General features: G+C 51.7%; 1 protein-coding gene and 1 pseudogene across 1 annotated transcript; one reads left to right on the forward strand and one right to left on the reverse strand.

The window, feature by feature from the left end:
• Window positions 1-1,370: 1,370 nt before the first annotated feature.
• Window positions 1,371-23,968, reverse strand: LOC147981095 (uncharacterized). The gene is made up of 4 exons (XM_087515862.1): window positions 23,927-23,968; window positions 21,074-21,163; window positions 5,571-5,588; window positions 1,371-1,436 (listed from the first exon to the last, which is right to left on the reverse strand). Exons 1-4 carry the CDS (start codon window positions 23,966-23,968, stop codon window positions 1,371-1,373), a joined length of 216 nt encoding a protein of 71 aa, XP_087371988.1.
• Window positions 19,794-20,381, forward strand: LOC147981096 (uncharacterized; annotated as a pseudogene).
• Window positions 23,969-23,971: the final 3 nt, after the last annotated feature.

Consider the following 23,971-nt stretch of genomic DNA (forward strand, 5'->3'; position numbering starts at 1 on the left):
AAAGAGGCAAGCTGAACCGGTCGGACGCCCGATTTTCTCTCTTTTGCAGTCTCGCAAGGCGCACGTGACACCTCCGGGGATTGGTATTTTTGCAGTAAAGTCGGTACTAATTTATTTGCAAGGCCGTATTGCGAAATCGCTAGATGATGATCGCCGAGCAGCATGGCCGGTAAGGAGATGATGGAGAGTGGCAGCGCCGCCGTGGCTAGCAGGCGCACCCCTTCCTATTTTCCCGTGCGCCCGTCGTCAGTCGCCTTGAACATAGCCGTGCGTCCAGCTCTCCACCGCCACCATTCTACTGTTGCCACACGAACAGTTGCCGCTGCCCTGCAGCTACGCCTTGCCTCCTACCTGCCGGCTGCTCGCGTACGGCGCGCCGAGAAAATGTTAGGAAATAAGCCACAGTGGGCGCGTGTGTGTGCGGTGAGCGTGGCCGCGCCGAGCCCGTGGCAGGCGTGCGTGTGTGCATCTGGTCATTGTATGGGCATAGTCCGACTAGTGTATGGGCATAGTCTAACTAGTGCGTGGGCAGTGTGCGTGCGTTTCGAGTGTGTTGTTGCGCGGCCGGAGGCAGAGTCCAGCATGAGCATGCAGAGGCGTGGGCGCTCGGGTCTCGCGGAGTGAGGTGTGGCTCACGAACGAGAGGATGCGCAAGTCGCCGAGCTGCAAGTGGACGTGGGCGAGTCGCCAGCGTGGGCCATGCATTGAGGAGCACGTCCTGCGGACGAGGGCATGCTCGGGCGCAGCGTGATCCGCGTCGAACGAAACGGCGCTTGAAGACCGGGTAGTGGAGGAGTGCTCCGTGTGGTGACCCTGGTGTATAAAGGGCATTGTAATCAGGCGTTTTGGGTTGAGTCCAGAGAAAGAATAAGGCTAAGATACAGGCGTTCGTCGCCGGAATATCCTTGTGTGCTCCATTGTTCTTCATCTTCCTTGCGTTCTCGTTGCGAGAGAGAGTGACGGTACAGCTGGAGGCGTCCTGGACTCTAAGGATCTAGGGGTCTTTGTGCGAGAAAACGATGCAGTCTAGAGGCGTTTAACCGCAAAATAGAAAAAACCGGGCTTCCGACCGGTTCAGCTCGTCTTTGTGACTTAAATGCACCCGCAACACAAGTTTTGTGACGGGTTTTTCCGGTTTGCAAGTTGTGTGACTTATGTGCACTCGCAAAGCAAGTTCTAAGACCGCCAGTGCCATTTACTCCGTAAAAACTAATGGTGCTAGCAATACAAATGTCTTCAGTCTTTTTGTTCCGAGCAAGTTGAGGTTGGCTACAGATGAAACCCAACAGAAAGCCATGAGAAAGAGATAAGAATAATTCCAACTATCATGTCATAAGCGGAAAGAGAAAAGGATCAACATAGTTAAGTACCTAGCACGAATTCTGAGATATACAATTGGCCTGCAAGTCCCACAATACAGGCGTTCTTTGTGATCTCTTTGCAACTGGCAGCCAGTCAACATTAACCATCAGAGATCTAATCAATTTACTGTAAAAAAAATCTATAGTAGTATGCAAGAAATGGGAGCCTTACATCACGTTGTGCAGAAGTAGAGTGCATATAGCACGTTAGAATCCTCGTTCCATTGTACTTACTATAGTTACCAAATGTTCAGCCCCAGTTACCAAATGTTCAAACATAGAGCAGAAATGTTCAACTGGAGTACAAATAATTTTAACACCTATCTGACCAAAAAAAATTCGACAAACGATGGATTTTATTGACTCAAAATAAAGCATTAAAAAGATACAAAACACGATGAGCCCATATCCGGGCTTTGCATAACTAAGAGCATCTCCAGCCATTGTGCCCCCTAGCCGGCATTTTTTTTGCCTCTTGGGGTTGGCCCGGCAAAGTATTTGGCATGTGATCGAGAACTTTCCCAGCCGTCCTCCCCAACCAGCCCCGAGCGCGCCACGCCTCCTGCCTGCTCGCATGCATTGCGACACCTCATTTTCCCCCTGCTCTCTCCCTCATTCCCTGGACGCCATGGCCGAAGCCGCCGTTCGCTCGCTCTCACTCCCCCCCCCCTCTCGCTCTCTCCCGCCTCCCCGCGCCGCCACCACCTCGCCGCGCCAGCTCCCGCCTCGACGCTGCGGCGCGCGCAGCCGCGTCCTCTTCTCTCTACCCTCCCCGTCCCCTTCCATGCCCTCGCAGCAGCGCGCGACTCCGCGCGGCACGCTCCCTCGACGAGCAGCAGCCGAGCAACAGCCTCGCTCGAGCAGGGGGAGACGGGGAGACGAGCAACAACAGCCGCCGCCACAAGGCCAGGCGCTCGCCGCTGGGCGTCGCCGGACAAGAGCGCGTCGACGGCGCCCTTGCGCGCGAGCGGCCCATGGACTCGACGAGCGGTGGCGCGCGGATGGTCACCAGTCAACCCCGCTCAACCCCGACTGGTCCAGGAGCACCGCCAGCGTCGACCACTTCTCCTGCGGGCATCGGAACGGGCTGGGTCGCTGTAGAGCTTTGGGATCGACCGCCTCTTCCCGCTTCGGTCGCCGGAGATCCCCGCCGAACCCACCGCCGGCTATTGCTACTGAGCTTCTCGCCGAGCCCCCTTGAGCCCCTCTGGTGAGCACCGCCGCTCCTGCATCCCCTCCTGAGCTCCGTCTCCTCCTCTAGCTAGCTGGCCGCAGCCGCCGGCTCTGCCGTCCGCCATGAACAAACAACGGCTCGATGTCGAGCTGCCCGAGCCCACTCCTGATGCCCGTTGTCGGTGTCAAAACCGGCGGATCTGGGGTAGGGGGTCCCGAACTGTGCGTCTAGGCCGGATGGTAACAGGAGGCATGGGACACGATGTTTTACCCAGGTTCGGGCCCTCTTGATGGAGGTAAAACCCTACGTCCTGCTTGATTGATATTGATGATATGGGTAGTACAAGAGTAGATCTACCATGAGATCAGAGAGGCTAAACCCTAGAAGCTAGCCTATGGTATGATTGTTGTTCGTCCTACGGACTAAAACCCTCCGGTTTATATAGACACCGGAGAGGGCTAGGGTTACAGAGAGTCGGTTACAATGGTAGGAGATCTACATATCTGTATCGCCAAGCTTGCCTTCCACGCCAAGGAAAGTCCCTTCCGGACACGGGACGAAGTCTTCGATCTTGTATCTTCATAGTCTAGGAGTCCGGCCGAAGGTATAGTCCGGCCATCCGGACACCCCCTAATCCAGGACTCCCTCAGTAGCCCCTGAACCAGAATTCAATGACGACGGGTCCGGCGCGCAGATTGTCTTCGGCATTGCAAGGCGGGTTCCTCCTCCAAGTACTTCATAGAAGATTTTGAACACAAAGGTAGTGTCCGGCTCTGCAAAATAAGTTTCCACATATTGCCATAGAGAGAATAATATTTACACAAATCTAATCTGCTGATGTATTCCGTAGCGTGACATCACACCACGGCCAAGTCTTTATTCGAATCGTTTTTTACTGTCCCACCTCAGTGCGTTTAGCGAGGCGGTTTCCTTGGCACGTCTTGTTAAAGCAGAGATCGTGTCCCCTTATTCCGGGATTCTCATCAATACGGGTGTGGGAGATAAGCGAGTTTTACCAGGCTGGTGGGGGCGCATAGTCGCGTCCGCCCATATAAGGGGATAAGGATCCACCTTTTCATCCACGCCTTCTTCCTCCTTTGCCTATCCATTTCCGCGCACTCGAGCTCCAGCGCCCAAGTCCGCATACCCCACCTCAACCTTCTCCAGCCATGTCCGGAGCGGGAGGCAAGTGGATGGTCTCCTCCGTCACGGAGGGACACATCAAAAGACTGAGGAAGGCCGGATACTTGTCTAACGACATTGCGCACCGGCTTCCCGAAGAGGGGCAGCTCATCCCCACCCCTAGGCCCCATGAGAGGGTGGTGTTCCTCCCCCATTTCCTCCGTGGACTGGGCTTCCCTCTCCACCCATTTGTCCGGGGGCTCATGTTCTACTATGGCCTGGATTTCCACGATCTGGCCCCGAACTTTGTCCTCAACATCTCGGCGTTTATCGTCGTGTGCGAGGCTTTCTTCCGCATCCGCCCCCATTTCGTCCTATGGCTCAAGACTTTCAATGTCAAGCCAAAGGTGGTGCACGGCACCCAAGCGGAGTGCGGAGGCGCCATGGTGGGCAAGATGCCCAACGTCCTATGGTTCGAGGGCTCCTTCGTGGAATCCCTAAAGGGGTAGCAGTCGGGGTGGTTTTACATCACCGAGCCGCGCGACCCTGAATGGGTCGCAGCCCCCGAGTTCCGATCCGGACCCCCTACGCGGCTCGCCTCCTGAAAAGAGACGGGCCTGTCGTGGGGTAAAAAAGGAGAGCTGACCGGACTCCAAACATGCGTCCAAACCCTAGTGGACAGGAAGCTCAAACTTGTCAACGTAGTCCAGGTTATGCTCATCCGCTGGATCCTCCCGTGTCAACAACGGGCTTTCAACCTGTGGGAGTTCGACCCGGCGCGACACTGAACTCTAAGCAGGCTCTTCGACACGACGTACGAAGATGCCTGGAAGGTGCTTTTCAAGGGCGCCGAGGCCCCCGCATCCGCTATCGAGGATCGCGGATTCAGCACGCAGCGTCACGCTCGTGCGGTAAGCTGTTTTTACCTTTTACAGGGTATTAGTTTTTCATAGTTTGACTCCATGCGGGATCTAAGCTCCCTTACCTTTGACAGGATTGGCAGAAGACGTCCGGACAGATCAACTGTCCGGCTCCTTTGCCCGAAGGCCCAGCGGACGCTCGCTTGGCGAAGCTGCTGGTTCCGGCACCCTACGTGGTGCCGGAGAAGAAGGCCGAGAAGAAGGCCACGGGGACTGGAAAGAGTGCCCGGCGCCAGGAGGTGTCGGATTCATCATCCGACGACTCCAAGGCGCACTCCTCCCATGAAGACGAGGAGGAGGAAGAAGAGACCTCTCCCCCTCCAGCGGGGGGAAGGAAGAAAAGGAAGGCCGCCCCAACTGGGGAGGCCGAAGGGTCCAAGAGGGGGAAGACCCCTCCTCCGGACTACTCCCCCAACGCCGACGACAGCGAAGAGGAGTGGCCGCACAGGGCCAAGCCCCTGGCGAGATCGTAAGTATACGGATACCAGAGTGATTCATAGTATTCCCCCCTTGCACAGCTTTTCCTTACGTCGAACATGATTGTGCAGTCCGCCCAAGGCCGGGCTCGATGAGTCGTCGAGCGGCTCCCTGGATTCGTCGGATGTGAATTCGCTTCTGACGGCTTCCTCCCCCACCCTACGGACGGCGCCGAGGTGGCGTTCCAACAGGTTCCAAGCCAGGAGGAGGTGTCCTAAAGGCGCCGCAAGGCAACCTCCCGGACTCCAGGCGTAAAGGGGATAGAACCCCCAAGGGCTCCAAGTCCGGCCTTGAGCCGGACACCGCGCCGGAACCTTCAACGGTTCCGGACTCCGGTAGGCAGCCTCCTTCCAAGAGGAGCAAGCCTACCGAGCCGGTGACCTCCGTCCAACCGGAGGCACCGGACAATTTGCTGGAGACGCTTAATGGCGCCTCCATCGACGAGGAGCACCGCACTATTATGAGTGCGGTGATCCAGAAGGTTCAGTCCGCCAAGAGCAGACTGACTGAAGCCTGTGCCAGCCTTCTAACAGGCTTTGAGGTAAGTAAAGAATATGTAAAAATATTACCGCATAGACAGTAGCCCCTGATGCTCTGTTCGGCGTTCGGAAAGAAAAGCCAAATAGAGGATCTAATAACATTCGCAGGAGTCTAACATAATCAAGTCAATATGCGTATGCAGGCTTCGCCGCTGGCCTCCGCCGCATTGACTGCGGAGGTGGATACGCTGAAGCAGAACCTCGAGCGGTCCGAGCAAGAGCTCGGCCTAGCCAAGCAACAGCTCGAGGAGAAGGAAGGTAAGAAATACCTTATTGAAATATGTGAAAGGTGCAATTGCAAAAAGTGACAGGATTAACGCGGCTATTGTAGGGGCCACAACTGAGGTGGCGACCCTTAAGCAAGCGCTGTCCGAGGCCGAAAAGAGGGCGGCCACGGAGCGCACCGAGCGGGAGAAGCATGAGACGCAGGTTGGCGAGGTGCGGCAAGAGCTCTAGTCTCTCATGAAAAAACATGAGAGTTTGGAGCTTGACTCGAAGACGCGAGAGTCTGAGCTCGCGGCGGCCATTGAAGATGCCAAGTCTGCCAAGGCCGAAGCCTAGAAGGCCCTCCAGGAGGTTGAGGCAATAAAAAAGATAGCGGCGGGTAAGGCATTCTTTATGCAAAGCAAGCACGTAAAAGTGAATTACTTGTTACTTACCCGAATGCGGAGCTCTCCAGGAGCATTCGTAGACTTGCCCCGTAGCGTGTCAGATGCCGCCGCCTTCTACCGAGCCAAGGAGGGAAGCTCGACGGAGAAGGTGTTCTGGTCTCAGTATGCTGAGGCCGAACATCCGGTGCCCTTAAGCGACTAGCTGAAACAGCTGGTCGAGCTCCATAAGGTGGCCGAACAGGCCATGAAGGGCCTCATAGTCCGGCTGTGGCCTGGAGAGGCCATGCCTGGGAGCTACTTCGGGCTGGTGAGGCGGCTGGTGGAGGCCTGTCCAAGGCTCGAAGTCATCAAGCGCTCCGTATGCATCGAGGGTGCCCGTAGGGCGCTTGCCCGTGCGAAGGTGCACTAGGGCAAGCTGGATGCTGAGAAGCTTGTGAAGGACGGGCCACCGCCGGGCAACGAGCATCGCAAGCCCGAGATGTATTATGAGGGCGTTCTGAAGGGTGCCCGCCTTGTGGCGGATGAATGTTCCATGGATGTAATTTTTCAGTAAACTCGCTCGTTTTGTCCTGTGCGCTGAAAACTTGTTCATGTGCGCTAAGAAATGCTTTTTGAATTTAAAATATTACCTTCTGTGCGGCCGTTTATCAAATTTGAGAGATGGCGAGTCGTCGGCTTCTGCCCCCATGGCACGAGTGTTGGGGTGTTCGGGATAAACATGAGCGCTCCTTTTCCCATTCTTGGGTCCTTCGAGGGAGGCGCTCAACACAACGAACAAGGCAATCGGACTATAATGCTTAAACACTCTCACTTAGCCATAGAATTCTATAATTTTATATTTCGGCGAAGCCCCTAGTGTTCGGAAGACCGAATTCGGGGCGCTATCCACGCCTAGGCCGGACAAAGCCGACTCCTCGCTCTAAGCGGCATAAGTCTTTAGGGACTCGAAAACCTCTCGAATAGCGACCAGCTCTCGCCTCATCATGACGGTCAGTTTTAGCTTTCTCTACTGAGGTGCTTAGCCCAGCTCAACTGGGGCACAATCGCAGTAGTTCTCCTAGTGCTACCTTAGCCGATATAACGAAACGTAAGGTACCAAAACATAGGAGCCGGGCAAACCCAACTATTGACCCAAGACATGATTCGGAGCCGATGCATATAATGCTATAAGTTCGGGGTGCTGCACTTGTGAAAGTGTTCGGACTTCTCACACCGTATTGTGGGGTGCTTAAGCCCCTGGCGTATTGGCCGTACCAAAGTGTACGGGTGCAATATGTCATTAATGAACATATATTCGTAAAAAAAGTAATGCAATAATAGACGGAAGCTATGCATTGTTTATTTAAAAAGGTTGCGATCAAAGCAGGACGATATAAATAGTGTGATAAGCAAAAGATGGGACTATCAAATATGTCCTTTCCAGGGGCGAGCTGCGGAATGTTATGCGAAACAGGTATACTGCTCGTTATAGAGACCACCTTAGAGTTCCGTAGTGCGGCGTAGCTTTCTGCTTCCCTGGTTGTATCGTTTGTGCGGCAATTGTACTGCCGGACAAGCCTTCCGAAGAATGGAGTCCTGAAAATAAGAGAAAATTAAGAAATCGGCAGCCCCTAGTGCGGTTTAAGCCGCGTTTCGGGCGTGCCGTGATGGTTCCCCTCCCCCTGTGCCCATGGTATTTTCAGAGCATAGTTATGTACGCGCAGCACTGGTTCCGCAAGTTTGCGAGGGCTGGGGTTGGGGCCGCATTGCTACGCTTGCTTTGAACGTGCCGGGCGGTCTTGGTGTAGGTTACTCCGGGCGCGCTTGACGGTGTCCAGACGTTTAATGGCCGGACTAGAGAATTGCCTTGAGAGGCTGCTTTGTACTTCCGCTGCGATAGCCGCCGTATGCTCCTCCGTTCGGAGAGAGCGTTCGGTGTTTCCGTTGACCGTGATGACGCCTCGAGGGCCTGGCATCTTGAGCTTGAGGTATGCGTAGTGCGGCACCGCATTGAACTTGGCAAATGCGGTTCGCCCGAGCAGTGCATGATAGCCACTGCGGAACGGGACTATGTCGAAGATTAACTCCTCGCTTCGGAAATTATCCGGAGACCCGAAGACCACTTCAAGTGTAACTGAGCCTGTACAGTTGGCTTCTACACCTGGTATGACGCCTTTAAAGGTCGTTCTGGTGGGTTTAATCCTCGAGGGATCGATGCCCATTGTCCGCACTGTATCCTGATAAAGCAGGTTCAGGCTGCTGCCGCCGTCCATAAGGACTCTAGTGAGGTGAAATCCGTCAATAATTGGGTCTAGAACCAATGCGGTGAATCCGCCATGACGGATGCTAGTGGGGTGGTCCCTTCGATCAAAAGTGATTGGGCAGGAAGACCATGGGTTGAACTTTGGGGGGACTGGCTCCATTGCGTATACGTCCCTTAGCACACGCTTTCGCTCCCTCTTGGGGACGTGGGTTGCGTATATCATGTTCACCGTCCGCACTTGTGGGGGAAAACCTTTCTGTCCACTGTTGTTCGGCGACCGGGGCTCCTCCTCGTCATCGCTATGCAGCCCCTTGTCTCTGCTTTCGGCATTTAACTTGCCTGCCTGCTTGAACACCCAACAATCCTTGTTGGTGTGATTGGCTGGTTTTTCGGGGGTGCCATGTATCTGGCATGAGCGGTCGAGTATTCAGTCCAAACTGGACGGGCCCGGAGTATTTCTTTTGAATTGCTTTTTCTGCTGACCGGGTTTAGAGCCTCTGAATCCGGCATTAACTGCCATATCCTCAGCGTTGTCGCTGTTAATGCGGCGCTTTTGCTTGTTGCGACGTGACCTGTCACTGCTGTCCTTGGTATCCGAATTACCAGGGCTCTTGGTCATGTTATTGCTGCGAGCTAGCCACCTGTCTTCTCCCGCGCAAAAGCGGGTCATAAGTGTCGTGAGGGCTGCCATAGATTTCGGCTTTTCCTGTCCTAGGTGCCGTGCAAGCCACTCGTCGCGGATGTTACGCTTGAAGGCTGCTAGAGCCTCTGCGTCCGGACAGTCGATAATTTGATTTTTCTTGGTTAGGAACCGTGTCCGGAATTGTCTGGCCGATTCCTCTGGCTGCTAAATTATGTGGCTTAGGTCATCGGCGTCTGGTGGTCGCACATAAGTGCCCTGGAAATTGTCGAGGAATGCGGCTTCCAGGTCCTCCCAACAACCAACTGATTCTACCGGCAAGTTGTTAAGCCAATGCCGAGCTGGTCCTTTAAGCTTGAGTGGGAGGTATTTGATGGCGTGTAGGTCATCACCGCGGGCCATGTGGATATGAAGGAGATAGTCCTCGATCCATACCGCAGGATCTGTTGTGCCATCGTATGATTCAATGTTCACGGGTTTGAAACCCTCGGGGATTTGATGATCCATTACTTCATCTGTGAAGCATAGTGGGTGTGCGGCGCCTCTGTATTGGGCTACATCACGATGCAGCTCAAACGAGATTTGTCTACTGTGTTCGGCCCGGCCGGATTTACCGTATCCAGCGTGACGAGTACCGTCTCGTGCCGTGGGGCGCCCACGTGATCCGTAGATCGATCTTGTTTGCCTTGCCTTGTCCTCCAATATATCTCGCAGGTCTGGCGCATTTTCCCATGCTTTGGTATTTTTTGAGCGGCGCCGGGGTGCGGCTTGAGTGGAGGGCCGAGAGGCCTCTCTGTCGCGGCCACGGGGTGTCCGGTCGGCCGCATCATGCGCTGGTGATGTAAGTTTAGGTGCTTCCTCCTCTAATTGGGGTAGCAACCTGCGCTTTGGGTAGCTCTTGGAGGGGCGTTTGAGTTCATACTCTTCGGCCGCAAGGACTTCAGTACATCTGTCGGCTAGCAAATCTTGATCAGCTCTAAGCTGTTGCTGTTTTTTCTTGAGGCTGCTCGCCGTGGCCATAAGCCTGCGTTTGAAACGCTCTTGTTCGACGGGATCCTCCGGCACGACAAATTCATCGTCGTCGAGGCTTGCCTCGTCTTCGGAGGGAGGCATATAATTATCGTCCTCGACCTCTCTGTCTGCCGCTCTCTCATGAGGGCTGGCTTCTCTATCCTCCTATGCTGAATCTTGCTAGAGGTGGTTGTCTTCGGCACTGTCCGGGGTGTTATTATCTCCCGTGCCGGAATCACCGTTTTTGTTTTGGTGGGATTTAGAGCGGCGCCGCTGACGCTGGCGCTTAGGCTGCTTCTTGGAGGGGTCATCCTCCGCTGTTCCATCGCCATTGCCTTCTTTTGGGGTGTCCACCATGTATATATCATACGATGAGGTGGCTTTCCAGTGCCCTATAGGCGTTGGTTCTTGATCGTCTCCTGCATCGGCGTCCATACCGTCGATGTCTTCGGAGTCGAAGTCGAGCATATCGGTTAAATCATCGACAGTGGCTACGAAGTGGGTGGTGGGTGGGCTTTGAATTTTTTCATCATCCGCATCCCAACCTTGCTGACCATAGTCCGGCCAGGGCTCTCCTGACAAAGAGAGAGACTTTAGTGAATTCAGAATATCGCCGAAGGGCGAGTGCTGAAAGATGTCCGCGGCGGTGAACTCCATGATCGGCGCCCAATCGGGTTCGATCGGTCGGGGCACGGAGGGCTCGGAGTCTGGAGAGGAGTCCGGCTCCTTGGAGTCACGGGCTTCGCAGAGAATAGGGCTGGTGTTCGGCTCGATCGCCATAGAGATTGCATCCCCTGAGGCGGTGTCTAACCACCCATCCTCGATTGGTGTGACCGGCTCCGAGCTAGGGGTCGGAGCGGACACAGGTGTGGCCTCCAGGGCACTGTTCGGCGGCAGAGCTGAATCATGCCCATTGTGATAGTGCGGCGCGCTCGGCTGTGGCTCGAATCCGTCGAAGATCAAGTCTCCGCAGATGTCGGCCGTGTAGTTCAAACTTCCAGCTGACCTGATGGCCAGGGGCGTAGCTTTCGATCTGCTCCATATGACCAAGCGAATTGGCCCGCAGTGCAAAGCCACCGAATACGAAGATCTGTCCGGGGAAAAAAGTCTCACCCTGGATCGCATCGCTGTTGATGATCGGAGAAGCCATCGGGCCTAAAAGTGACGACACAGAGGAACTCTCAAGGAAAGCACCAATGTCGGTGTCAAAACCGGCGGATCTCGGGTAGGGGGTCCCGAACTGTGCGTCTAGGCCGGATGGTAACATGTGGCAGGGGACACGATGTTTTACCCAGGTTCGGGCCCTCTTGATGGAGATAAAACCCTACATCCTGCTTGATTGATATTGATGATATGGGTAGTACAAGAGTAGATCTACCATGAGATCAGAGAGGCTAAACCCTAGAAGCTAGCCTATGGTATGATTGTTGTTCGTCCTATGGACTAAAACCCTCCGGTTTATATAGACACCGAAGAGGGCTAGGGTTACAGAGAGTCAGTTACAATGGTAGGCGATCTACATATCCGTATCGCCAAGCTTGCCTTCCACGCCAAGGAAAGTCCCTTCCGGACACGGGACGAAGTCTTCGATCTTGTATCTTCATAGTCCAGGAGTCCGGCCGAAGGTATAGTCCGGCCATCCGGACACCCCCTAATCCAGGACTCCCTCACCCGTCATGCTCTGCGAGCTCCCAGTAGTCCGCCTAGCCGCTCGCTACGCTCGGAGACGAGCCGTAGCAGCATGACGCGGCTGCTCCGAGGAGATGCGGGCGAGGCCGGCGACGGGAGACGGGGCCGTCCGCTTGTGGCTCCTCCGGGGAGATGCGGGCGAGGCCGGCAACGGGAGACGGGGCCGGCCGCTTGCGGCTCCTCCGGGGAGATGCGGGTGAGGCCAGCGACGGGAGACGGGGCCGGCTCGCCGGTGGAGGGCGTCCAGGATCGCAGGAGCGAGGAGCAGGGGAGAGAGGAGAGAGAGCAGAGGAGCGAGGCGGGAATGCGGGAGACAGCTTGTATTTTTTGCATGCATCACGTGGTGGGCCAAGCCAGGAAAAGAAGGAGAGAGAGATTAGAGAGGCTGCCAGTGGGCCTTTGGCAGCGAAAGTATCGCGCCGGCGCCCCCAGCTGCCTCCCGCTTGCGCGCGCCGGCCGTAATTTTAGGCAAATCCGGCGCAAAACGAGGTTATGGGGGTGTGACTGGAACTTTTCTGATCGCCGGTGCTAAAAAAAGGCTCCTGGGGGGTTTCTTGGGGAGGCGGCTGGAGATGCTCTAAGATGCACACAGCCAATACACGCAAACATGCCGGCAATTAGCAAAGTCATAAGACCAAAGCTATGCATGGGCGAGGAAAAGATAAAAAAATCCCAAAGCAATCAGATCAGCGACTGCCAAAACTACAACAATGACCATGTCTGCACCAATCATATCATGACACAACATGGACGATGAGGTCTTCAACAACAACGCCTTTAGGGGGAGTGATTGTTGGAAATATGCCCTAGAGGCAATAATAAATTGATTATTATTATATTTCCTTGTTCATGATAATCGTTTATTATCCATGCTAGAATTGTATTGAAAGGAAACTCAGATACATGTGTGGATACATAGACAACACCATGTCCCTAGTAAGCCTCTAGTTGACTAGCTCGTTGATCAATAGATGGTTACGGTTTCCTGACCATGGACATTGGATGTCATTGATAACGGGATCACATCATTAGGAGAATGATGTGATGGAAAAGACCCAAACCTAAGCATAGCACTAGATCGTGTAGTTCGTATGCTAAAGCTTTTCTAATGTCAAGTATCATTTCCTTAGACCATGAGATTGTGCAACTCCCGGATACCGTAGGAATACTTTGGGTGTGCCAAACGTCACAACGTAACTGGGTGGCTATAAAGGTACACTACAGGTATCTCCGAAAGTGTCTGTTGGGTTGGCACGAATCGAGACTGGGATTTGTCACTCCGTGTAAGCGGAGAGGTATCTCTGGGCCCACTCGGTAGGACATCATCATAATGTGCACAATGTGATCAAGGAGTTGATCACGGGATGATGTGTTACGGAACGAGTAAAGAGACTTGCCGGTAACGAGATTGAACAAGGTATCGGGATACCGACGATCGAATCTCGGGCAAGTATCGTACCGATAGACAAAGGGAATTGTATACGGGATTGATTAAGTCCTTGACATCGTGGTTCATCCGATGAGATCATCGTGGAACATGTGGGAGCCAACATGGGTATCCAGATCCCGCTGTTGGTTATTGACCGGAGAACGTCTCGGTCATGTCTGCATGTCTCCCGAACCCGTAGGGTCTACACACTTAAGGTTCGATGACGCTAGGGTTATAAAGGAAGTTTGTATGTGGTTACCGAATGTTGTTCGGAGTCCCGGATGAGATCCCGGACGTCACGAGGAGTTCCGGAATGGTCCGGAGGTAAAGATTTATATATGGGAAGTCCTGTTTTGGACACCGGAAGAGTTTCGGGGTTTATCAGTAATGTACCGGGACCACCGGGAGGGTCCCGGGGGTCCACCAAGTGGGGCCACCAACCCCGGAGGCTTGCATGGGCCAAGAGTGGTGAGGGACCAGCCCCTTAGTGGGCTGCTGCGCCTCCCATAAGGGCCCATGGCGCCTAAGAGGTGGAAAGGGGGCAAACCCAAGGGATATGGGCCTTAGGGCCCATATTGGTGCGCCTCCCTCTCCTCTCCCCCTCTTGGCCGCCACCCTTGATCCCCATCTAGGGCTGCCGCCCCCTCTAGGGGTGGGAACCCTAGAAGGGGCGCAGCCCCTCCCCTTCCCTATATATATGAGGCCTAGGGCTGCCCATAAGACACGCGATTCAATCTCTCTTTGGTGCAGCCCTGCATCTCTTCTTACTCCTCTTCTGCGGAGCTTGGCGAAGCCCTGCAGGATAGCCACGCTCCTCCATCACCACCACACCGTTGTGCTGCTGCTGGATGAAGTCTTCCTCAACCTCTCCCTCTCTCCTTGCTGGATCAAGGCGTGGGAGACGTCACCGGGCTGCACGTGTGTTGAACGCGGAGGTGCCGTGCGTTCGGCACTTGGTCATCGGTGATTTGAATCACGACGAGTACGACTCCATCAACCCCGTTCTCTTGAACGCTTCCGCTTAGTGATCTACAAGGGTATGTAGATGCACTCTCCTTCCCCTCGTTGCTAGTCTCTCCATAGATAGATCTTGGTGACACGTAGGAAAATTTTGAATTTATGCTACGTTCCCCAACAGTGGCATCATGAGCTAGGTCTATTGCGTAGATTCTATGCACGAGTAGAACACAAAGTAGTTGTGGGCGTTGATCTTGTTCAATATGCTTGCCGTTACTAGTCTTATCTTGATTCGGCGGCATCGTGGGATGAAGCGGCCCGGACCAACCTTACACGTATGCCTACGTGAGACCGGTTCCACCGACAAACATGCACTAGTTGTATAAGGTGGCTGGCGGGTGTCTGTCTCTCCCACTTTAGTCGGATCGGATTCGATGAAAAGGGTCCTTATGAAGGGTAAATAGCAATTGGCATATCACGTTGTGGTCTTTGCGTAGGTAAGAAACGTTCTTGCTAGAAACCCATAGCAGCCACGTAAAACATGCAAACAACAATTAGAGGACGTCTAACTTGTTTTTGCAGGGTATGCCATGTGATGTGATATGGCCAAAGGATGTGATGAATGATATATGTGATGTATGAGATTGATCATGTTCTTGTAATAGGAATCACGACTTGCATGTCGATGAGTATGACAACCGGCAGGAGTCATAGGAGTTGTCTTAATTTATTTATGACCTGCGTGTCAACATAAACGTCATGTAATTACTTTACTTTATTGCTAACCGTTAGCTGTAGTAGTAGAAGTAATAGATGACGTGACAACTTCAAGAAGACACGATGATGGAGATCATGATGATGGAGATCATGGTGTCATGCCGGTGACGATGATGATCATGGAGCCCCGAAGATGGAGATCAAAAGGAGCAATATGATATTGGCCATATCATGTCACTATTTGATTGCATGTGATGTTTATCATGTTTTGCATCTTGTTTACTTAGAACGACGGTAGTAAATAAGATGATCCCTCATATTAATTTCAAGAAGTGTTCCCCCTAACTGTGCACCGTTGCGACAGTTCGCTGTTTCAAAACACCACGTGATGATCGGGTGTTTTATTCAGACGTTCACATACAACGGGTGTAAGACAGATTTACACATGCAAACACTTAGGTTGACTTGACGAGCCTAGCATGTACAGACATGGCCTCGGAACACAGAAGACCGAAAGGTCGAGCATGAGTCATATGGTAGATACGATCAACATGAAGATGTTCACCGATGATGACTAGTCCGTCTCACGTGATGATCGGACACGGCCTAGTTGACTCGGATCATGTAATCACTTAGATGACTAGAGGGATGTCTATCTGAGTGGGAGTTCATAAGATGAACTTAATTATCCTGAACATAGTCAAAAAGGATTTTGCAAATTATGTCGTAGCTCGCGCTTCAGTTCTACTGTTTAGATATGTTCCTAGAGAAAAATTAGTTGAAAGTTGATAGTAGCAATTATGCGGACTAGGTCCGTAAACTGAGGATTGTCCTCATTGCTTCATAGAAGGCTTATGTCCTTAATGCACCACTTAGTGTGCTGAACCTCGAACGTCGTCTATGGATGTTGCGAACATCTGACATACACATTTTGATAACTACGTGATAGTTCAGTTAAACGGTTTAGAGTTGAGGCACCAAAGATGTTTTTGAAACATCGCGAAACATATGAGATGTTTTGAGGGCTGAAATTGGGATTTCAGGCTCGTGCCCACGTCAAGAGGTATAAGACCTCCGACGATTTTCTTAGCCTGCAAACTAAGGGAGAAAAGCTCAATTGTTGAGCTTGTGCTCAGATTGTCTGAGTACAACAATCGCTTGAATCGAGTGGGAGTTGATCTTCCAGATGAGATAGTGATGTTTCTCCGAAGTCATTACCACCAAGCTACTAGAGCTTCGTGATGAACTATGATATATCAGGGACATATATGATGATCCTTGAGATATTCGCGATGTTTGACACCGCGAAAGTAGAAATCAAGAAGGAGCATCAATTGTTGATGGTTGGTGAAACCACTAGTTTCAAGAAGGGCAAGGGAACAAAGGGATACTTCATGAAACGGCAATTCAGCTGCTGCTCTAGTGAAGAAACCCAAGGTTGAACCCAAACCCGAGACTAAGTGCTTCTGTAATAAGGGGAACAACCACTGGAGCAGAATTACCCTAGATACTTGGTAGATTGGAAGGCTGGCAAGGTCGATAGAAGTATATTGGATATACATTGTGTTGATGTGTACTTTACTAGTACTCCTAGTAGCACCAGGGTATTAGATACCGGTTCGGTTGCTAAAGTGTTAGTAACTCGAAATAAAAGCTACGGAATAAACGGAGACTAGCTAAAGGCGAGCTGATGATATGTGTTGGAAGTGTTTTCCAATGTTGATATAATCAAATATCGTACGCTCCTTCTACCATCGATATTGGTGTTTGCGTTGAGCATAGACATGATTGGATTATGTCTATCGCAATACGGTTATTCATTTAAGGAGAATAACGGTTACTCTGTTTATTTGAATAATACCTTCAATGGTCTTACACCTATAATGAATGGTTTATTGAATCTCGATCATAGTGATACACATGTTCATGCCAAAAGATAGTAATGATAGTACCACCTACTTGTGGCACTGCCACTTAAGTCATATCGGTATAAAACGCATGAAGAAGCTCCATGTTGATGGATCTTTGGACTCACTCATTTTTGAAAGGATTGAGACATGCGAACCATGATTGTTGGTGTATATGCATGAAGAAACTCCATGCAAATGGACCGTTTGGACTCACTTGATTGTGAAACACTTGAGACATGCAAATCATACCACATGGGCAAGATGACTGAAAGCCTCGTTTTCAGTAAAATGGAACTAGAAAGCAACTTGTTGGAAGTAATACATTTTGATGTGTGCAGTCCAATGAGTGCTGAGGCATGTAGTGGATATCGTTATGTTCTTACTTCACAGATGATTTGAGTAGATGTTGAGTACATTTACTTGATGAATCACGAGTCTGAATTATTGAAAGGTTCAAGTAATTTCAGTGTGAAGTTGAAAGATCGTCGTGACAAGAGGATAAAAGATCTATGATATGATCATAGAGTTGAATATCTGAATTGCGAGTTTGGCACGGAATTAAGACAGTGTGGAAATTGTTTCACAACTAATACAGCCTGGAACACCATAGTGTGATGGTGTGTCCGAACATCATAACTGCACCCTATTGGATATGATGCATACCATGATGTTTCTTATCGAATTACCACGATAGTTTATGGGTTAGGCATTAGAGACAACCACATTCACTTTAAATAGGGCACCACGTAATTCCGATGATATGACACCGTATGAACTATGGTTTAGAGAAACCTAAGCTGTCATTTCTTAAAAGTTTGGGGCTGCGACGCTTATGTGAAAAAGTTTCAGGCTGATAAGCTCGAACCCAAAGCGGATAAATGCATCTTCATAGGACACCCAAAACAGTTGGGTATACCTCCTGTCTCAGATTCGAAAGCAATAAGGGATTGTTTCTAGAATCGGGTCCTTTCTCGAGGAAAAGTTTCTCTCGAAAGAATTGAGTGGGAGGATGGTGGAGACTTGATGAGGTTATTGAACCGTCTCTTCACCTAGTGTGTGGCAGGGCACATGAAGTTGTTCCTGTGGCACCTGCACCAATTGAAGTGGAAGCTTATGATAGTGATCATGAAACTTCAGATCAAGTCACTACCAAACCTCGTAGGATGACGAGGATGCGTACTACTTCAGAGTGGTACGTAATCCTGTCTTGGAAGTCATGTTGCTAGACAACAATGAACCTACGAGCTATGGAGAAGCGATGGTGGGCCCGGATTCCGATAAATGGCTCGAGGCCATAAAATCCGAGAGAGGATCCATGTATGAAAACAAAGTGTAGACTTCGGCAGAACAGCTCGATGGTCGTAAGGCTGTTGAGTACAGATGGATTTTAAAAGGAAGACGGATAATGATGGTAAATGTCACCATTAAGAAAGCTCGACTTGTCGTTAAGATGTTTTCCGACAAGTTCAAGGAGTTGACTACGATGAGACTTTCTCACTCGTAGCGATGCTAAGAGTCTGTTGGAATTATATTAGCGATTACTGCATTATTTATGAAATCTTGCAGAAAGGATGTCAAAACATTGTTTCCTCGACGATTTTCTTGAGGAAAGGTTGTATGTGATACAACCGGAAGGTTTTGTCAATCCTGAAAGATGCTAATAAGTATGCAAAACTCCAGCAATCCTTCTAAGGACTGGAGTAAGCATCTCGGAGTTGGAATGTATGCTTTGATGATGATCAAAGATTTTGGATTTATACAAAGTTTATGAGAAACTTGTATTTCCAAAGAAGTGAGTGGGAGCACTATAGAATTTCTGATGAATATATGTTGTTGACATATTGTTGATCAGAAATGATGTAGAATTTCTGGAAAGCATATAGGGTTATTTGGAAAGTGTTTTTCAATGGAAAGCCTGGATTAAGCTACTTGAACATTGAGCATCAAGATCTATAAGGATAGATCAAAACGCTTAAAAGTACTTTCAAATGAGCACATACCTTGACATGATCTTGAAGGTGTTCAAGATGGATCAGTCAAAGAAGGAGTTCTTGCCTGAGTTGTAAGGTTAAGACTTAAAGCTCGACCACGGCAGAATAGAGAGAAAGGACGAAGGTCGTCCCCTATGCTTAAGACATAGGCTCTACAGTATGCTATGCTGTGTGCCGCACCTGAAGTGTGCCTTGCCATGAGTCAGTCAAGGGGTACAAGAGTGATCCAAGAACAGATCACAGGACAGTGGTCAAAGTTATCCTTGCCGTCCGTAGTTTTGCATCTCACCGTTGAAGTCAACCGCCGGATCTCAAGAGATGAACCCTCCGTAAGACCTTCGGATGACCATCGCCGTCATGGAGCCGTAGGAGGTCAGTCACCACCAAACAGACCGACCGGATCTGGATCACCACCACCAAGCCTTCCAGGCCTGAATCAAGGCAACTACGCCGGGGTACCATGCTGCGGCCGCCTGACTACAGATACGACTGTCTGGCATACCGTAGATAGTCATCCGTTCCAAGACTCTGGCCGCCCGCACACCGGCACCAGGAGGCCGGCGTCCGCGCGTGCGCTACAGATCCACGCCGGGAGAACATGCGCCTTCTGCCTCGGGCTGCCAGCTGCCACCACGTCGCGGCCCTCGCACGCTAGCTGCGGCAGCACGGGACAAGTCCGGCCACGAGCCCACGAAGCTGGGATCCATTAGGACTGACCCAGCTCATAGGTAAGAGCATCTCCAACAGCCGCGCCAAAAGGCGCGCGCGGTAAACTTGGTGTTTAGCGCGCATTGGACGGTTTCGCACGCTTCAGCGGTGGCAGGAAACAATTACGCGCGCGGGGGAAAGGGCGGCAGCTCGCTCGCTACTTTTGACGCGCCGCTTCCGGCGCGCCTATAAATTGCGGCGCTCGCCACGCGCGCCTCGTAGCTTCTTCGCCGCTCCAGCGCGTCCACCGCTTCCTCTCCTCGCCGCTCCAGCGCCCCGCCACCGACGCGCCACCATGCCGCCGCGCCGCCAAGGAGCATCGGGCTACCGCGGCGTCCGCCAGTGCCCCAACGGCTGGTACTCCACCGAGATTCGGTCCGGCGACGTCCGGCTCGACCTCGGTACGTTCCGGACCTCGCACGAGGCCGCACGCGCCTACGACGCGGCGGCGTGGCGCCTGGACAGGCCGCAGCAGATGAACTTCCAGGATGTCCAAACGCGCCAGCAGGCGTAGGACGTCGCCCCTCCGCCTCGTCTTATCACGGACTAGGACCGTGCGGATCACGCTCGGCGGCAGCGCCGCCTCCTCGTCGCCGAGGAGGACGAGCGGGCCATGGCGAAGTGGCGCCGGCGCCACCCGGAGGACATCGCCAACGAGGAAGCCTTCTGGGCAAGGCGCCGCGAGGAGACGGCAAGGTGCCGCATGGAGCGGTTGGACAGGCGTCGGCGGAAGGCCCTGGCGTTATCGCAGTGCGAAATCGTTGAAAATGGTGGGCAGTCGATCTTTTCGTCTAATGATGACCGTTGGGAAGACATGTGGCTCGATACCTCGGACCAGACCAGCGAGGATGGCGATGATGATGATGACGACGATTGGGAGTAGGCTGTAATTGCACTATCTAGTAGTTTTTTTAAAATCGTTGCACCGTAGTTTTTTATCTATCTATGCTATCCAGGACATCTATCTATGTATCGTTTTAATCTATGAATTTTATTTATCATTTTATTAAAAAAATATATATACGCAATGTTTAGCGTGTGCTGCATTTTAGCGCGGCCGCTGAAGCTACGCGTGCGCGCTCAGTTTTAGCACGGCTGCTGTAGCCAGCGCTGCCGGCTGCGCTAAACTAGACAAAGAACGCGCGGCAAATGAGTTTTTAGTGCGCGGGCGTTGGGCGACCGTTGAAGATGCTCTAACGCGTGCTGTGCCGATGCACCCCGCCGAGCCGCGTGGCCTCGCGCCTCTGCCAGGATGAGCGGCCCCCGCGACCCCCACCCAAGGAGAGAGGAGTAGGACTCACCGCCACCGACGCTGAGCGGGCTTTGCCCGGCGACGCTTGTCAGCTGCGGCGGGGAGAGAGACGGCGGCTCGCGGCGACTAATTTCACGCCCAGCTCGCCCGCGGGGGAGCGACCGGGGCGTCAGTTACGGGCCAGTTGTTTGTCTCGTGCGCGTTTTAGCAAAGCAACGAAGGGGGCGGCAGAAATGACGCCACGAACTAATGATCCTCACCAGAGGCAGATCCGTAGGCTGCAGCCTGTAACTTATCAGTAGGTGTAGAATATTCGTGCGCGCCGCGGCGGCCTCCGACTCCGACTCCGTCTGCAACCACCCGGCAGCGGATGCGAGGAAGGCGACGGACGGGAGGGTGAACTGAATTTCGAACTATCATTTTTTGAATTTTCAAAAAAGTACGTGCATTCTAAAAAATGCTTTCGTGTTTTTTGGAAAACAACGGATGAAGAAAAACACTTGAAAACAAAAAATAACCATTAGAAACCTGAGCAGGGAATTTTTTTTGGGTCCCTCAACTATCTGGAACAGAGAGTCTTTTTTTTAAGTAAGAGAGTTGAATGGGCTGACCCACTCGGTCGTTCACTGGGCGAAAGGTCCAGATTACAGGCTTGATGGGCCCTAGTTGTTAGTTCGGGCTGGAGTTAGATGGGCATTGGTTGTCAGGCCATGGCCAGGAAGAGTTGCATCGAAGGTCTTAGCCAACAGGCTCAAGCAGATTCTCCCCGATATCATCTCCGAAGAGCAGTCCGCTTTTGTCCCTGGACGCCTTATCACAGATAATTTTATCACAGCTTACGAGTGTTTGCACTATATGAAAACCAGGAGGGTGAAGGGAAACAGGTTTTGTGCACTTAAGCTAGATATGATGAAGGCATACAATCGCCTAGAGTGGCGTATCTGAAAGCGGTCATGATTAAGTTGGGTTTTAGCCCCAGATTTACAGAGACCATTATAAGGTGCGTTTCTTCGGTTTCTTTCTCCGTTCTGTTTAACGGTGGCAGTTTGGAGGGTTTCAGGCCTACACGTGGACTTCGGCAGGGGGATCCGATCTCGCCTTACCTTTTCCTGCTAGCTGCGGAGGGCTTATCGTGCCTTTTGAAGTCCAATATTGGGGTTCAGGGAATATCAGTGGCGCCTGAAGCACCTCTGGTTAATCACCTACTTTTCGCTGACGACAGTTTACTCTTTTTTGAGGCAAACGATGAGGCTGCTACAAGGGTTAATGGTCTGCTGAGAGTATACTGTGATGCTTTGGGGCAGAGAATCAATGTGGAAAAATCATCAATCTTTTTTAGCAAGGGGGTTGCGGATTCGGTAAGAGGATCAATCATGAATATCTTTGATGTGCACAATGAGTCGTTAACTGAGAAGTATTTGGGTTTGCCATCAGACGTGGGCAGAGCAAAGGAAGGATCTTTTAAATATTTGAAGGACCGAATTTGGAAACGTGTTCAGGGTTGGATGGAAAAGTGCCTGTCAATGGGAGGGAAGGAAGTTCTCATCAAGTCTGTAGCCCAGGCCATTCCAACATACTCAATGGCATGTTTTAAGCTACCCCGAGGTTTATGTGAGCACATCAATAGTTTGATACGCAAATTTTGGTGGGGGAGTAAAAACGGTGAGCGAAAAACAGCATGGGTGTCGTGGGAAACAATGTCAAAACCAAAATTTATGGGCGGCCTGGGTTTCCGAGATATTGAGCTATTCAACCTAGCTCTTCTTGCCCGGCAAGCGTGGCGATTGATGCAGTAGCCGGATTCCCTTAGCGCCCGCATTCTAAAAGCTCGTTACTTCCCAAATACAGATTTTTTGAACGCCACACTTGGCAATGCTCCTTCGCAGGTATGGCGGTCACTCTTGGAGGGCCGTGACATTCTGTCTTTGGGGCTCATCAAGAGAATTGGAACTGGAGCAACTACGCATATTTGGCAGGATAACTGGTTGCCGAGAGATTATAAGTTGATGCCCTTTTGCGCCCGCTCCACGAACCCGCCAGGGATGGTTTCAGAGCTAATCAACCCAGCCACAAGGTCATGGAACCGACAAGTATTATCTGAGTTTTTCATTCCTGCTGATGTAGAAGCGATCCTCAATATACCGCTCAGTACCAGGCAACAGGAGGACTTTTGGGCGTGGCACTACGACAAGAGAGGGATCTTTTCGGTTCGGTCAGCTTACAGGATGATTTGCGCCATCAAAACACAACGAGAGGATTGGCTTGAACATCGTCCTGGTCATTCTAACGTGGCTGCGGACAAAAACTCTTTGTCTCAGCTATGGAAGGTGAAGGTCCCCTCAAAGATAAGAGTTTTTGTATGGCGGTTGGCGCATACTTCTATCCCTACCGGCCGGGTGAGACATGGAAGACATATGGCAGAGTCCCCCGCCTGCTCTATATGCGGAGCAATGGAGGATACATGGCGCCACTCGCTAGTGAGTTGCCGCATGGCGAGATGTGTTTGGGCTCTGGAGGATGATGAACTGGTTGAGCATATGATATCAAACCAAACCGAAGATGCGAGACTATGGCTGTTCTGGCTGTTTGAGAATACAAATCAGCGAGACCTAGCTCGAATTTTAGTGACCATGTGGGCGATTTGGTGGGCTAGGAGAAAAGCTATACACGAGGAGGAATTTCAGAGCCCGCTTTCCACTATGTCTTTCGTAAACAGATTTTTGGAGGAGCTGTATATAGCTAACTCGCTAAAACCCTCGACTACTGTCACACGAGTTAACCGGCAACGAGCAAAGGTGTGGCTACCACCCCCGGGCGAGACCTCAAAGCTAAACTGTGATGGGGGGCTGTCAACCTTAGGAGACAAAGGAGCAACAGGAGTTGTGTGTCGTGACAGACTTGGCAAGTTTTCTTGGTGCTTTTGCAATGGTGTTCGATGGCCTCACTGACCCGGCAAGTCTTGAAGCTCATGCATGCAGCGAAGCACTAGCTCTAGCCCGGAATTTGCATCTTCAGGATCTCACCATTGCCACGGATTGTGCTGAAGTGATTCAAACATTAGATCGTCAGGGGTTCCTTCTTATGCTCCTATCCTTTGAGAGATCCATACTAGCTGTAATGATTTTTCTTCTGTTGATTTCCGTTTTGAAAATAGAGATAATAATTTTGAGACCCACTTGCTTGTCAAGGGAGCTGCGTCTCTCGCAGTGGGTCGCCATGTG

This window comes from Triticum urartu, chromosome 3A, assembly GCF_056163025.1.
Source record: "Triticum urartu cultivar PI428250 chromosome 3A, HENAU_Tu73, whole genome shotgun sequence".
NCBI classification, from domain to species: domain Eukaryota; kingdom Viridiplantae; phylum Streptophyta; class Magnoliopsida; order Poales; family Poaceae; genus Triticum; species Triticum urartu.